Source organism: Melozone crissalis, unplaced genomic scaffold (genome assembly GCF_028551555.1).
Source record: "Melozone crissalis strain CALT ecotype California unplaced genomic scaffold, PUWL_Pcris_2 ptg000005l_1, whole genome shotgun sequence".
NCBI lineage: Eukaryota > Metazoa > Chordata > Aves > Passeriformes > Passerellidae > Melozone > Melozone crissalis.
Window position 1 is genome coordinate 15621463 of NW_026535783.1, and position 16203 is coordinate 15637665.

A 16203-nucleotide genomic window follows, 5' to 3' on the forward strand; every position below is an offset into this window, starting at 1 on the left:
ACAGGGGGTAGGATCTGAAACGCTGGCATAATGAAATAGCTGTTAAATTAATATTGTTAAAGTGGAGGAATACTTTTCATAGACATTGACAAGTAGAAACTCCTGTTTCAGTCAATTCAATTGAGTCCCATAGTGCTTATTTTGCTGAATATCTCAAATGAATATACTCACCCTGAGTGGTGGACTTTTATTTATGGAGCTCTGATTTGTTCAAAGGTTCATAAAAATTCATGTAGCTAAATGTCTCTCTGTTGATTACAGATCTGAGGAAGCTCAGCTGTGATTGTTCAAGAAAGACTCCAAACAGAATCATGCTAGGAAATTGTCTTGTGAAATATCTGTTTAATAATGAAAGTGAAAAAACTCTGCTTTTGTTTTAATTTTGTTTACAATCTATTATTAATAGTAAGCTCATTATCTAATTACTTTGATTTTTTAGTATATTTATGAGCTTTTGATGACTTCTTAGCTCAATCCATAATTATGCTTTACTTAGGGGGTTCTCTGTATCATTGGGAAAGAATCTTGATATCTTGGAATGTTTTTTCTATTATTTTTGTAGTCCTTGGATTTAGATTCTTCATACTGCATAGAAAGTAAGGACATTATCAGGGGTGTTTCACCTTCTTTGAGTGCCTAGAGCACATATATGTATATGGAGAGACCTATATGGAAAGAAATTATGTACGTCCCAGCAATTGCTTGTGCTATAATGGTCTTTTGGCATTGTAGGCTGTTGGGGGGAGGAGGGGGTGTTAAGCTATTTCATAGTTTGGGATGAAGAGTACAGCTGAAAATCTGTACAGTACCATTTAAGAATATTGAGGAATGCTTCTGAATATCTTTAGAGAGAAAAAGCTAAAAAGAATACTGTTAGCATGTGGATTAAACCAGAAGGGAAATATGGGTAGGTGGAATTTAACTTTGTGTACTCATGAAGAGTTTAACCCTATGTTATTCATTGGTTCTAAATTCTTTTCTTTCTAAAATGTCTCCCTTTTTAAAATAATGATCTGAGGGATGGATATTAAAAAAAGACACAGACAAACCTGATTAAGAGCATTGTTTAACACACACATCATTTTTTTTGGAATGATTGTGGTTATTAGTGACCTGTCAGAGTAACCAAGATGTACTGTTCAGATGTATTTTAATGTGAAAATTTTGGTACTGCACTTCTGAAAATATAATTCACAAGGACTATAAATTCTCTGAGCCTCTTTTCCCCATCTCTTCCCAAGATGATAGCATTTAAATACAGTATTTAAGAGGGTGGCATGTTTAGCCATCAGGAATCATTAACATGAAGTTTGCTTTACATACATGCTTTATTTATAGCAATATATTAATCATTGTAAAAATTTTGCGCAGAGATGTCAAATTTAAATGTACTACACAAATAATAATTTTTGGGCTGATACTAAGTACCAGACTTTTAAGATCTTCTGTTTAAACTGGGATGTTTATAGTTGGGAGGGGAATATGTGTGTTCATCCATGTATACAAGTAATAGAGCAGTCTGGCTCCCTCATTTGAATGAACTAAGCATGTTTCATTTTGTAGATAACCAGACCTGGTGGGTTAGTTTCTAGTGACCTACTAGAAAGTGTGTTTTTTATTCTGGATATGGAAAACATTCTGGCAAATACAAGACAGGTAGTCCCTCATGTCATTTGTGAAAAAATGTATTATTTGCCTTTTGTGCTTTGTATGTGCAGAAGGAGTTTGATGCCTCATGAATTTACATATGTATTAAACCCACTAAGATGTCTCATCCAGGGCACTGTACTTAAGATGAGGAGTACAGCAGCTTCCAGAAACTCCTGGAAGGTTCTCCAAGGTCAACAGGCATTTGGGTGACTTACAGACCATTTGATTACATGCCTTCTGGTGATGTAAGAAAGTAATTTCCATCTCCTAGTTAGAGGCGACTGTGCTAAAGGCTTAAGATGGCAATCTCCTGTCATGACTTGAAAATGGCTGTAAATAATTTTTACTTAATGAGGTGCTGTGGGACAGTAACTTGGCTTTTTGGACTAGTGGGACAAAGAGTATCTTCTTTGTCTACCATAATGTTTTTATTTTTTTGATTGTGTGAATGATACTTTGTGTAATACACACTATAGAAAAATACTGGATCAAAAATTCTGGTAAGTCATCAATCCCAGAGGCTATATTTTGCTACTGTTAATCATAGTCCTATCAGTTCTTTTGTAAGATTTAAGTGACTCCAGTATTTAACCATTTTTAATTTGGGTTCTTAAATTAAACAATTGCAAAAATTTTCCTGTAAGTAAAGTTGATTTCCTTTCTCCATGGAATGCTTCCAGCTCTACAGCTGATGCTGTCTTATCACTGATTATTGCTTCCCTTTTGCTCCTGCATTATTGTATCCCCACAGTATTTTAGCAGGGTAATGATATAGTTCTCAGGTTTCTTCTTTTGCCTGCAAAGGCACTTTTAAAACATGACTCATTTCCTTTTTCTTTGCATTCACCAACATTTAGAAAGCTAACTTCTCTCCTTTTGCTTCTCTCCTTTAGGGAGTCTCTGATCCAATTTGTCATTGTGTGCAATCTGTCTGTTTAGAATGCCTTTCTGGTTTTTTTAATCTGGTGTTATATAAATGTAACTGTGTAACTCACAAGTGTTATGTAAATATACACATACCTATCTACATAAATATCTGTCATTTTTATGTTTTTAAAGTGGAACATTGATTCTATATCTTAGATTCACATAGAACATGCTAGAAATACATTACATAATTCCAGGTGAAAATACCTTCAGAATTGATCACATGAAGTGGAGACATAGTAAAAGTATATGAGAGTTCTATATTTGGAGAACCTTGCAGGACACTGATGAAGTACTTGCATTAGATTTTAACTCTGAATAATTACAAAAAATTTGAAAACTATGAATAAGCATAGCATATGTGACCTTGACTGGAGTTTGTCCTTCTCTGTGAAGTGCAGGACTCAAATCTACAGAAAGATTTGGTCACTCTTTTATTAAATTCTCATTTTATTGCTAGCATCATTCTCCATTCAGATGAGGAGTAGTATCTTGAAATCAATGCATGATTATTACAGCCAGATTGTCTGAAATCAGCCAAGAGTGTGTGTACATACCCTTTGAATTGTGCTGTTCAGCTGTCCTTTCCCTTCTATTTATGTTCCTCACTTTCTGGAGTGGAAATATACATAGCCAAGCACAGAGACATTCACAAATACCTCTGTATCTTCCAAATTAGAAGTGATGCTTGCATTAAATAGATTTCATAATTGCAAGCATATGAAATGTACATGGAATCCTGTACTAGTTTCTGTGTCATTTTATTATGTCTGACCTTAATTGTTATTCACAGCATGTGGTTGAGGCCTGTTCGTGTGCTGCAGTGTTTGATATCCATCATAGTTTGAACCTAGGCAAAGAACTGTAACAATGTCATCCTCATAAATGCAATTTTGAAATGTCAATATTGTTATGAAATAGAAATGTTTTACTGTATCTGTGTCTTTGTGACTAGCAGTGTTTTCTGCCTTTCCTGTTTTTACTTCCTAAATCTCATTATATGACAGCTAAAGGTATTATCACTTTAAAATATATATATTATATATATTACTTGGAATAAATTGTCACAGCTAAGGTCACAGGAGTTCGATAAGGATCTTCTGTGTCCATAAGCATAACCATTCCACTGAGATCTGCAGAGAAATTTTTCTCTATGTTTCATTTTGGGATTTCTTCTGCTGACAGGTGACAATGTTATCAAGTATGTATTCAATAATGACGTCTCAATGTTTTTAAAAAATTCAGTCATACAAAATGGGAAAATCAGATTTTAATGTCCGTGTTTAGCTCAACATTTCTCTATTCTCACCTTTTAAATTGAATCAGTACTGAAGGTATAATTTTTCATGAATTGACTTTCTGCATATAGAATTCTTTTTGAAATCTATGAAAAGCATACATAAAAATGGAGAAGACCATTGCTTTTTTCAGCAGTTTTTGAAACTTTGACATGTATTTGATATGTATCTTACAATTTAAATATTTAAATCAATTGTAAATTTATTCTTTTTTTTGTAAACCCACGCAGCATTCAAGAGATCTGATATTATCATATTTTTTATTTCAGTCACACTGGTTACTATTAATCTTTATTCTGAGTGTTTGAAATATCTAGATTTCTTCATGACTGATGTAACACTTCTAAGATCTGACTGCATTTGCAGGCTAATCACAAGAATCAAATGCACTGGAGCTGTACAGTACTTTGGAAATTTGTCCCTTCATACCAAATAGTGCATTTGCTAAGTGCAAACCTGCATTGTCTTGGTAAGACAGATGTACAGACAGACATAAATTCACCTTCCAGTATCAATTCACAAATCTAGTATCTGTAGCTTGCAGAGTGACCACAGGTAAAAGAAATGGTATGTGCTCATGGTGCATATATTGAATTCACGGAATGTTTCTTCAGCTTAATTCAACAGTGTATGACTTTGTCTTCAATAATATTGCAGAGGAGATAAGAACTGTCTGTAAATGTGGTGAATTCACCTTGGCCAGCTGCGAGACCCGCACCCAGCTATGCTTTTGCTCTCCCTCTTCAACAGCACAAGAAGAGATAATAAGATGAAAAAGTTTGCAAGTTGAAATGAAGATGAGATCCCTTGCCAGTTACTGGCACTGGCAAAAGAGGCAAAACTGAGGGGAAATTAATTAATTTTACTGATATTTAAAAGCAGAATAGGATGGCAAAAAATATGCTGTCCCACCCCCCTTTCCTCAGGTTCAACATCTTCATTCCCAACTCCTGTGTCTTCTCCTCCATGAGTGGTACAGAAGGCATGAGGAAAGACAGCGTGTCCACGACGGTTCCTCTCTGCCACACATTTTTAGTCACACTTTTTTTGTGCAGATGTGTGGATCTCCATGGTCTGCAGCCCTTCAGGATAAATCTGCTCCAGCATGGGACTTATGTGAGCATTAGTCCTTCTAAGGACAATCTGCTGCAGTGTGAGCTCTCTGCAAGTGAGCGTTTCCTCAACAAATATCCAGCTTGCCCTGGAGTGGTCTTCTCCAAGGGCTTCAGGGAATTGCCTCCTTTATCATGGTATTTTTTTCCATGGGTTCCTCTCTGTTCCTGGTGCCTGGAGCTCCTACTCCCTCTTCTTCTTTTCTGACCTTAGAATTTCTAGTGTTCTTTCTCACATTTTTACTTTTACTCCTCACTGCCTGGGCCATGTTTTGCCCTTTCTTAACTGTGCTTTCACAGAAGCACCACCTGCTTTACTGGTGAATTCAGCTGTGCTCTGCAGTGAGTACATTGAAGAGCAACCCTGACCACTTCTTGCTGACATCAGCCCTGCAGCCATCCCCAGAGCCAAAACCTTATCATCAACACCCAGTGTAATAAGATGGAGAGAAAGAAAATAAGGGATAAAAACCACATCAATAGAGATAGAAATTTATTTTGGTTTATTGTGTTCCTTACTGTGGTTAACTTCTTTATTTCTTATTGTATCAGATCAACTACACCGAAACTAATTTGTGACTATCACTTTTCTAAGCAATTTCAATAGAGCACTTTTATGAAAGATAAACTGAAGGTATTATGAGGAGGATGTAGAGTGGTTTTTTAATCACTAAAAACACATGCAGTGAAATCAAGCTTGTATTGTTAAACTTTTGAAAGAAGGAAGGGGGCAAACAGCAGTGCAGATGAATGGGTTTTCGGTGTGTGTATATAGAGTTTAGGATGCCAAAAATACCTTTCTTATATTAGGGAGCACATAATGTACTTTGTCTTCTCACCGATTATTTTTGAATAATCTAATTTTAAAAATTCTACAAAAGTATTTTTTCCCTCTTACCTGTGTACTGAACAGCCTTGTTAGGATTCAAAGTATAGTTGAAGTGATGGGAGGGTCTTCTCTCTAAAATTGTATCTTCTTGGTACATATGTATAGGTTATGTTCCTCTCTAAAAGAAGTCTTATTTGCAAGGTCTTGCAAATCTCTACTCTCACCTAGTGACAAGTACTGCTTGATTGGCTATTTATTTCTTAAATCATCAGGCACATAATTTGCTAAACAGTGTGAAATGTTTTAGTATCTTTGTTCCTGAGTGCCAAGTTAAAAGCCTTGATTGTGCAACAGCCATCATGTGCATTTAATTTTTAGCTACTGGACATCCTTGGGCCGCTCTGATATTTGCTGGCTATTATTTTTCATATTTTCACCATGAGATATATTCTTGAGTCTTTGTGCTCTTTCTCATGCAGTTTTGTATCTCATATTTATTATTATTGATATTGATTATTATTGGTGGCTTGAAGAAAGCTTGGGTACTGCTACAGAAACTATAATATCACCTTGGCTGAAGCTTAACAGGAATCTTAAGAAATATTTTTACTTTGTAATTTAGTTATCTATTCAAAAACACCTAAATGCTTCTCAATTTTGTGAATTTAGAGTAAACAACTGATTTTGAATGGACAAGGGGTCCAGACTTAAAAAAAAAAATTAAAATTTAAAATATATGAGGAATTCTGAGTTAATAATTAATGAATGAAAATTCAGTTTCATGTGCAGTTTTAAAAGTAGTGTATTAGAAATTCTTTTTGTCTTAACCAGAGTTGTATTTCCTTTCATAGTGATTTAATAATGTAATTTTCTAAGATGGCATTTTTAAAAATTTTTTTTAGTGGTCTTTGGCAGCATAGAAAACTGTGATAATTTAAAATGGAATTATAACAGTTTTTTGAACAATGTACTAAAGTTAACCTTATATTTTATAATTTCAGTTGTTCATGGTGGACAATGGAGCAGATGACTGGAGAATAGCCATGACTTATGAGCGTATTTTCTTTATCTGCTTGGAAATACTGGTGTGTGCTATACATCCCATACCTGGGAATTACACATTCACATGGACAGCCCGGCTCGCCTTTTCTTACGCTCCATCCACAACAACAGCTGATGTGGATATTATTTTATCTATACCAATGTTCTTAAGACTTTATCTTATTGCCAGAGTTATGCTTTTGCATAGCAAACTTTTCACTGATGCCTCATCTAGAAGCATTGGAGCATTAAATAAGATAAACTTCAATACCCGTTTTGTTATGAAGACTCTAATGACAATATGTCCAGGAACTGTACTGTTGGTTTTTAGTATCTCATTATGGATAATTGCTGCATGGACTGTCCGAGCTTGTGAAAGGTAAGGTTGATTTTTTTTTCAGTTCTTTCTATTTGTCTTTCTATTTTTTACTCCTGCTTTGTCTCTTAAATTTTGAATTCAGGAGACTTAAACATTGTTAGAATGCAGTTGCATAGTCCTTGATAATTTGAGTGTTGGTTGCGTTGAATTCTGTGACAGACATTGTCAGGAGTGATTTGCCTCCTTATCTGATGGACTTCTACAAAGAGATCTGTACCCCACTGTTCACTTGTAGCACTACAATTTCATTTCAGTGTGTTGACATATTTAACACACTGGACAGACACCACAAAATGCCTTTAAGAGTAGTTGTTAATATTCTGCATTTATACCAATTTTCATTTATTTTCTTTGTGAGATAAATGTACTGAGGATAATATAGAAAAAATAGCCAGGGAAAATGCCTGGGGGGATGTTTTTATTTTGTGTGTTGGTCTGAAAAAAGAAAGAGAGTGCAAAATGCAGTTGAGTTCTTGGCAAGATCAGTAAAGGGGAACAGGCAGAACACTTACAGTAATATAATTCCTTCTTCCAATGAAAATCAGAAGTGCATTTGAGACTTTCAATTTCAGCTAGTTTTCCAACCTCCCTTTACCACAGACTTCAGTGTAGGTGCAGAATAAATGGCTATCAGTGCTGACAACTTGAAATTGAATTTCTCAAGTATTTAAGAAAAAAAAAGGGGGCTTCTGATTGGATAGGATTGCTTAGGAATATGAGATAGGTTAACTCTAAAAAGACAATTAGAATGATTCTCTATAAAAGATTCAATGCCTTGGACAGCTCTTAGATCCTGGAATTGATTTCTCCTCCTTAAGCTGAAAAATCATCAACATATTTAAGGCATTTCTGCTTCTTCTGTTTGTTGACCATTTGGTTTTTTTCTATTCCTTTCCATGTCTGTCCATTTTAGAATCAGTTTGGGGAAGTTACTTGTGACAGCTAAATTATTCAAGTCAGCAGTAAAATCATACACTGTTGTGCATTTTTAAGTTACTGCTTTCATTCCTTTTCAACTTGTTAAAAGGAAAAATACCCAATCTTAAAAATGACTGTAGGAATCATGGTTTTGTAGTTTTATTGGTAAAACTTCATATCAATATTGTTTCCTCATATTACAGCTAGACTAATAGTTTAAGAATATTCTGAAAATACAATATTAAGACACAATGACATATTATAGTATCAGAATATTCCCCATAGTGGCAACGAAGGAGTACCCTAGATTTTTACTCAATCTGTAGTAGCTGTGTTTGCATAAGCGTGTTCTTGTTTCAGATGTAACTGACTTCTGCAAAGTCTCTCCTCTTTATCTCATATTCTCCACTTCTCTTCCCACTAATTTTCCTTCAATGCAATTGCTGCTCAGGAATTCTTGAGTGTCTACTCAGGCATTTGCCAAACTGTTGGTTTGAAGCGGCTCTGAATAACTTCAGCATCCATTGCTATCGTTACATATAACTGCTTGATGATGATGGTGATGAAATAATAATTTTTTATTAACTTTTTTATACATGTGCTTTCAAAATAAACTAGTACAACTCAGTGAAAATTACTGAAAAATATTTGCTACTGTCTAACACATGTCTGTAAAACATATTTATTTGTTAGTATACAGACTGCAGGACAAGAATGTATAGTATATAAGTAACACTAAAAATAAAAGAAACAAAGACCACCTCACTGTTTTTTCAATCGGGGGAATGATGACAGCACTCTCATAAAGTTTTGAGTTTTTAGTTTGCTTATTTATATTTAGAAAGTGACACACTTCTGCATCACTGTTATTCTGGGAAGAAGATTATTTATTTGGTTAGGTACACTGAAGTCAGGGTTGCAAAAAGCTGAATTTTCTTCAACTCTCTGCTAAGTTAGTAATGGATTTTCCACATTTAAATTTGCAGTTGTTGTCCCTGAATTGACTGTAATAGTTTGGACAGTAGGCTGAGTAGCTACAGACTCCTCTAAAACTGAAACACAACACAACTAAAAGCAAGTTAAATATAAAAGTTAGTACTAGGTTATTATATCTCTAGCATAGTTGCCTTCTGTCACTGGATCCCAGTCCAAGATTCATATTTAAAAAAGGAAAAAGTTAATTTTATGTTTCAGAAACATTAAAAAGAATTTATTTTGGCTTTTGGAATTAGATACTTATGTCATTTGTGCTAGTTGCACAGCCAGTTTTTTTATGTTTTGCTTCCAGTTTTCACTTGAGGGAATATGTATTTTGCCAAACAAATGATACTGACCCTGGATTCAGTTACTATTCAGCCCATCAAAACCATTTAAATCCTTAGCCCCTATAGAGGTATGTGGTAAGATAAAAGTTCTCAGAAGAAAACCTCAAAACCCCATACAACAGCCATTTGTCATGAGAAAGGACAAATATCGCTGCTGAATAATTTCTGTTCTGTGTAGAAATCACAGTCCTGAGAAGATGTGTCCCAAGGTCCTTATGGCTTTGAATTGCTTAGATGTTAAAAGTGTAGTTTACACAAATGAGGCACATTTTTTCCCAGCTACTCTTGACTTTTTTCTTAGTTTTAACTCGAGGGAACCTTTTTTTTATTTTAAGTAGACTATTTTTTGTACACAAAAAATAAATTTTTGTACACGGATCCTGAAAATAAATTCTATCATTAAGAGTCTTTTCCATTTGCTACTATATATGAAAACATAACGAATTTTAATACATCTAAAAGAAATTAGGAATTAGGCAGCAATCTGGTAGCTTTGGTTTGAAAAGGAGTGATTTATATTAATAAAATTTGATGGTGTTAACTATTTCTTGGCATCACTCTAGCACCATGCTTTAATTTCTCTTATATAGTAGCATTACATGAGCTTGAATTAGCAGTATTTCTTTGGTGTATTAAATCATTTAGCTGACCATCCAAATTGGAACAAGATGATGGTAATAAGTCATAATAGATTAAAATATTAAGATTTGGGAATGGAGAGAAAAGCTTCTCATTCTGTTCCATGTTCTCAGTGAGGAGGGAAGTCACAGTAGGCGGTGTCCTTTATTGTGGAGTTGTGTGTGCTCAGCAAAAGCTGTTGCTGCTGAATGACAGCCTGGTGTTCAGATTGTTCTACTCAAAGTTAAGTTTTTATATTGCAGACAATCCTGGGAATAGGAAGGGAGATTGGAAGCCCCACATTACATAGGAAGGTAACATCAAAGAGCATCTTTATCCATCTCTCAAAAGATAACCTGTGGAGACAGGTCATGGGTTGAGCCAGGCAAGTTGGCTGTCTGAATAAAGACTTCACTGCATTAATGGTCATCTGACTGATCACTTGATACACACTGAACTAAGACAGGACATGTGTCTTTGTCAGTGCCTTAATGACTGTATAGTTAGCTCCGAGAATGCTAATTATAGCAAGTGACACTTTGGGTTGGTGAGCAAGGTATTTTCCATGATTGGAGTGTAAGGTCATGTATGAGGGCAGAAAGTGTTACAGATAATGGTGGTGGACAGCCAGCTGAGTATAAATGGGTTGCTGGGGCTGCAGAGTAATCTAGATGAGGGAATTTGGAAGGTAAAGGTGGGGAAAGCATCAAGTGTTGCTGTATACATAATGTCCGTTTTGAGAGGAAGATTGCATTGCATAGGTCTCATCTGCCTTCTCATTGCCAGTAGTAGTGTATATTCCTGTTTTTCATGTCTAGGCTTCATAATGAAAATCTAAATTTTTATTGGGTCTGACTCAAAAGATGTTTGTATTTATAACATCTCTGTGGCACATGATCTACAACACTTATGAGTATATTACTTTCACATTTGAATTATGAGCCCTACAAGCAGATTAGTTTTTGCAGTTTCCCATACATATGTTGTTACTCAAAATGGATTTCTGCATGAGCATCAGTTGTTTATTTCAGTTAGAAAAGTTTGGTTTATCAAGAAAAAGAAAGTCAGTATGTTTAGCATTAAGTCATGGAAGAATCTGACTAGAAGAAGAATCTGAGTAGAAGAATTCTACTCTTCTGTAGAATGGGTGTTTTGTCTCTTCTGTGAGAAGTGGGCTGCTTTTCTAGGTTGTGTGAAAGGTATCCACTCTTTTTGATCTGGGTTTTTTATGGAAAGGAAGAAAAAATATTGTCTTCCGAATACACACAAGGGTATAACGTGCCTGTTTCTTGTGTACCAAGCAGTATGAACCAGAAATGCCCACATTACACTGTTGTATGTCCAGAGCAGATCATATCACATGCCTGGCATTTCTGTGGATTTGCAGAGGAGAACTGAGAACAGAACTGGATTTTCTTCTGCAGAGAGCACACTTTTGGCACCATTTGTTGTTCTATTTGTTCATCTCTTTGACTTTTGGCAATGAAGTCAGTTCAGTTTGAGCAGATTTTTTTTGTCAGCATTTCTCCCTTTTGTCAGGTTCTGCTCTGTATTCTCTCCTTGTTTTAACAAAAACAAACTCAAAAAACACGCACATATGCAAAATCCCATCTGTGTGTGATGGTGAAATATTTTTCTGCTTTCTGCTCATTCTTGTTTTCTACAAATAAATGTCTGTCTTATTTCTTGGAAATATGATACCATTACAAAGTAAGTAAGTAAGTAAGTAAGTTTCCAGTAAGCAGCTCACACATGACAACTGGGAGGCAAATGTTAAGGATTCATTTGATACAAGCTAGTGGATACACTGACACTTCAGTTGTAATTCATGAAGGAAAAAATATTTCTTAGCTATCTAATTTCCTCTCAGTATGTATCTCAGTTCTTTACTTGTATTGAGGACCTTATCTGACATTGTATGTTGCATGCATTTTCACAAGGCCACCTTCTAATGAAAATTGCTTTTTGCATTCTCTGCAGTGCCAGTGTGAAGATTCTTGTTCTTAATTTAAAAAAAGCAACCAAAAAAACTCAGAAAAACCCCAACAAACAAGCAAATAAAACCCATCAACAACAAACCAAGCCTGGATATTTAATTTTTAGGCTATTATTAGGCTCAGAAGGTCAGAAGCAATGACATATGTTTTCATTTTTTTCAGTCTCATGACTGTCAAGAGATCAAATAGTGTTTGTGTGTGGACAGTGCTGGCTGTTTATCATGATTCTTTACCTTCCCTTGGCTCACAGCTCACTGAAACTAGAATGTGCAACTGGCAGCCAGGTTTCTTCAGTGGTGGAAAACATTAAGAGTTAAATATTGAAAACGACAATAAGCAATGATGCCCTGTCATCATCCTGACTTGCAGCTGTGCTGTGAATGAATGGTTCTCTGCCTACTAGTCTTAATTCCTGGTTTTCCACTCTGAGTGTAGCTTAACTTTAAATGTTAGGTTACTGTTTTATAATATTTACATCTCAAAGCAATTAATAATTAAAACCACATGTAACCAATTGCATTTTTGCTGCAAAAGTTACAAATAGACCATCAGATCCATTATTTTATCATACAATGAAGGCAAAAGGGAATCTATTCATAGAAGTACATTGGTAAATGTCTGATGTGCATAACCCAGATCCAAAAAAGAGCGATCGATCTAAATAAAATATTCCTTTTCTAGGTGTATCCAGAGGGATTAATATCTAAATAATGTGTTCTTTTGCTTGAAAACAAAACAGTTATGTATATTTAAGGGGGAAAGCAGATGCACCTTCTGATGCATGTAGAGTTTGCTGTTTTTTTAAATTCATATTTTCCTTCCCTTTGAAAATGCTGTTTGTGTATTCTCAGCAAAATAAGTTTGGGATATAAGTAAGAATACTCTTCAGTTGGTTTAGGTTATTAGAATTTTCCTTATAAATATGGAAAGTAGCAATAACTGATGAAGTGTCACTGGATATAGTCATGCCTTCACAAAAATACATCAAGCCAAAGAAGATCAGTGTTTCTGTAGTCCAAAAATAGCAGATCCAACTTTGAGGAAGGGAGTGCAAAAGACAAAAAGTTAGAAAACAAGCAAAAAAAATTCTTCTTGCTTAATTAAAGAAAAACATATCTTTCTTTCAGATTTACTAGAGCAAGAAAAGTTTTCTTAGGTTAAGTTCCCTATTCTTTACAAAGGACTTATATGTATATCAGTTGTAGAATAGAATGAAGTGGAAGAGCTCATGCACAGTTCAAAAATAGTAAGCAAAGTGAAAACTATTTTTTTAAGCAGAAAAATCTGAAAAGAATGAAAATACTTACAGGGAAGTACTTACCTGCTTTCAGGGATGAAAAGATTTTTTTTTTAATTAATCTTGAATCTATAAAACATTATTAAGAGAACAGTCTTTGTTCTGGTCAGTACGAATGGTTGTACGCACTCCAAATTCTTTCAGATAAGAAAGCAATTTATGGAATTTTTTTTAACCATTATTTCATTACTGGATCCAAAGTTATATATTCTGATCCTCATATTTTTAGATGTGATAATTGAATTTTTCCTCCCTCTTTTGTCCAGTCTTTTAAACTATTCAGAATATTTTGCTCCAAAATGAGTAAAAGCTATTTGACATAGTACCCCAAAAGCAATCTTTATAAAATAGGGTCATACTGAAGCCAAAAGCAATGTCTTGTTACTTCAAAATAGAATTTGTTGCTCCAACAGTTCAACATCTTTGAAAAGTGCACCCTGAAGTGTGAATTTAAGGTTTTCTACTGGTTCTCTTTTGCTTCTTGAGCAAAATGAGGAGTATAGGCCATGGTTATCACTTCACTGCGAATAAGCTTCCAATATGCTGACTCTAGCGTTAGATATTGAAGAGTGGATTCTATTGGGAATTTAAAAATTCAAATTTATGAGGTCCATACAAGGATATAGATAGTGTTATGAAATTGTGCAATTCAAGGAAATTAGTTGTTTAATGGTGAGAAACATGAGGAGGTGCTTTTTCAATATTTCGTATGTTCTTTATTTTCCTTTTCTGTGATTTTATCCTCTTAATTTATTGTCTCAACAGCAGATTTTTCTTGCTTGGGTAGTTTTTTTTTTTCTTTAAAAGTTCAAAATCAGCTATAATTTTTACTACAGCTGATCTTGAGATAGTAAGTGATTTGCACCATCACTTAGAAGTAGTAAGTATTGGTGTGTGTCCTCATTTACACTTGTGCTCCCCAAAACCAGTGATATTATACTAGTTCAGAGCTCAGGCTGATCAGTCTAGAACATTTCTTACTGAGACAATAGAACATGACTCTACTTGCAGTTGTTTTTTCTCTAACCCAGATTGATATCCAGTATTTCTTTTTAAGCGTTTTTCTGTGATAAATGAAATCCACTGACAAAATTCCTGTGGCTTTCCACAAGAACTAAATTGAAGTATATTAATTGGGCATTAAAGGCATCGTTGCAATGTGAATTGGACAAGTGTCTTGGATTATTTAGGTTGCAAGTTTCTGGGTCAGGGGTTGTCTTTGAACTGTGTTTGCGCACTGCTCAGCACAGTGGTGTCCAAGAATAACACTTACATATTTGATACTGCAGTACTAATAAATGCCATAATTTCTAGTGAGGAAAAAGGGAAGCTAAACCCTTTGAAGGCTGGTGGTGTTCTGATGAAGATGATGCCTTCCTGTGTTGATAAAGCAGTTTAAGCTGAACTGTTCAGTTTTGATGGAAGCTGACTGTGCTGACAGCTTGTGCTGAGAACACTGCCCAGGCAGGAATTACACCCTGCTAGCTGGCTTCTTTTCCCTGTTGTACTCCCTGCCTCAAGTGAGAAGCCTTGGGCAAGAGCCTCCGTGTTCTCACTTGCAGAGGGGAGTATGTTCGTGCTGGTTTGGTGGTGGGACCTCCAAGTGCCCTGTGTGGCCGGTGAAGCTGTGCTCCCACCAGGCGTGCGCAGGCTCCGTGCTCAGCGCTGCGGTCTCGCCTCAGGCTGCCTTGGGACTGAGGAGAAGTCTCTGTACTGTACTTTGTATGCGGTGCTTGTGACTCAGGGCTTAAGGGTATCTGCTGTTGCCAAGACTGGCAGCAAAAGAGATCAGTCCCTAATCACTGGGAAGGCGCAGTGAAGGTAAAAAGTGCTCCAAATGTTCCAGAGCAGCAGGTACCTGAACAGGTTAAGTACACACAGAAATAGAGGGTGTCAGTGCTGTGGGGCTACAGCCTGGGTTGAAACCTGGTTGCAGACTCTGTGGAAGCCAGTGAGCTTGCATTAGCTTCAAGTCCTTTGATGGTGGGGCTAAAATGATTGCATCTGCCTGGGTAATCATGCAAATCATGTCAAATTGTTGGCATGAGCCTTGGGTACAAACCTAAGTATCAGTATCAGGAATTGTATATAGGCCTGCAAATTGGTTTTGCAATGTTTTGGGGTTTTTGCTTGTGAGGGCGGTTGTTTTTAAAAATTTTATTTATTCCATGAATTAAGTAAATATCTACGAATAACTTTGACTTGCAAAAGACTACTTAAAATGTGAAAATAGCAATAAAAACCAGTGTATGCAGTCTTTAAACAATAAAACCTATTCTAATACATAAACAAGAATTATAAAATGTATAACTGCAGAACAGAAGATTTTTATTAATATTAGTGTTACTGTAGTCTTCTATGACAAACATGGTCAGCCAAAAGTGTAAAAAAGTATTCACTTAATATGAAGTGAATGAGATTTATATTTCAGATATGCCATACTTAGAGATTGTGTTTCCCAGGCATAGGAGTACAATGATACATTGTTAACCAGTGCTTATTTTGTTTGATGACATTATAAAGTAGGCCATTGGTCATGTTAAAGAACGTCTTAATACTTTTAAACTTGAGTAGATATAAGTGCAGTTCCATAGCATTTGTTTTGTCTATTATATTGGCTGCATTAAAAATATCTTGAGCTGTAGACAGTTTTGGAGTACAAGGCAGAAGAACTTTAAAAACCTGGGACTTGAAAGTTATGTGTAGGACTGGATAAATGAACTTAATTTTTCAAAGATCAGGATTTTCTATAAGGCTGGAATACTAAAACTCAGCTTTTCCACAAGCAGTTCTGCAATCCAAGGGCTTTCAC

At 35.4% G+C, this 16203-nt stretch overlaps 1 protein-coding gene across 1 annotated transcript in view; it reads left to right on the forward strand.

Annotated features, from left to right (window-relative positions):
- The window catches only part of KCNN2 (potassium calcium-activated channel subfamily N member 2), a 69715-nt gene that overhangs the window by 14220 nt on the left and 39292 nt on the right, over window positions 1-16203 (forward strand). The window contains exon 3 of the mRNA XM_054285200.1: window positions 6818-7236. Within this exon, the coding sequence (XP_054141175.1) occupies window positions 6818-7236 (419 nt within the window). The remainder of the gene's footprint in view (window positions 1-6817; window positions 7237-16203) is intronic.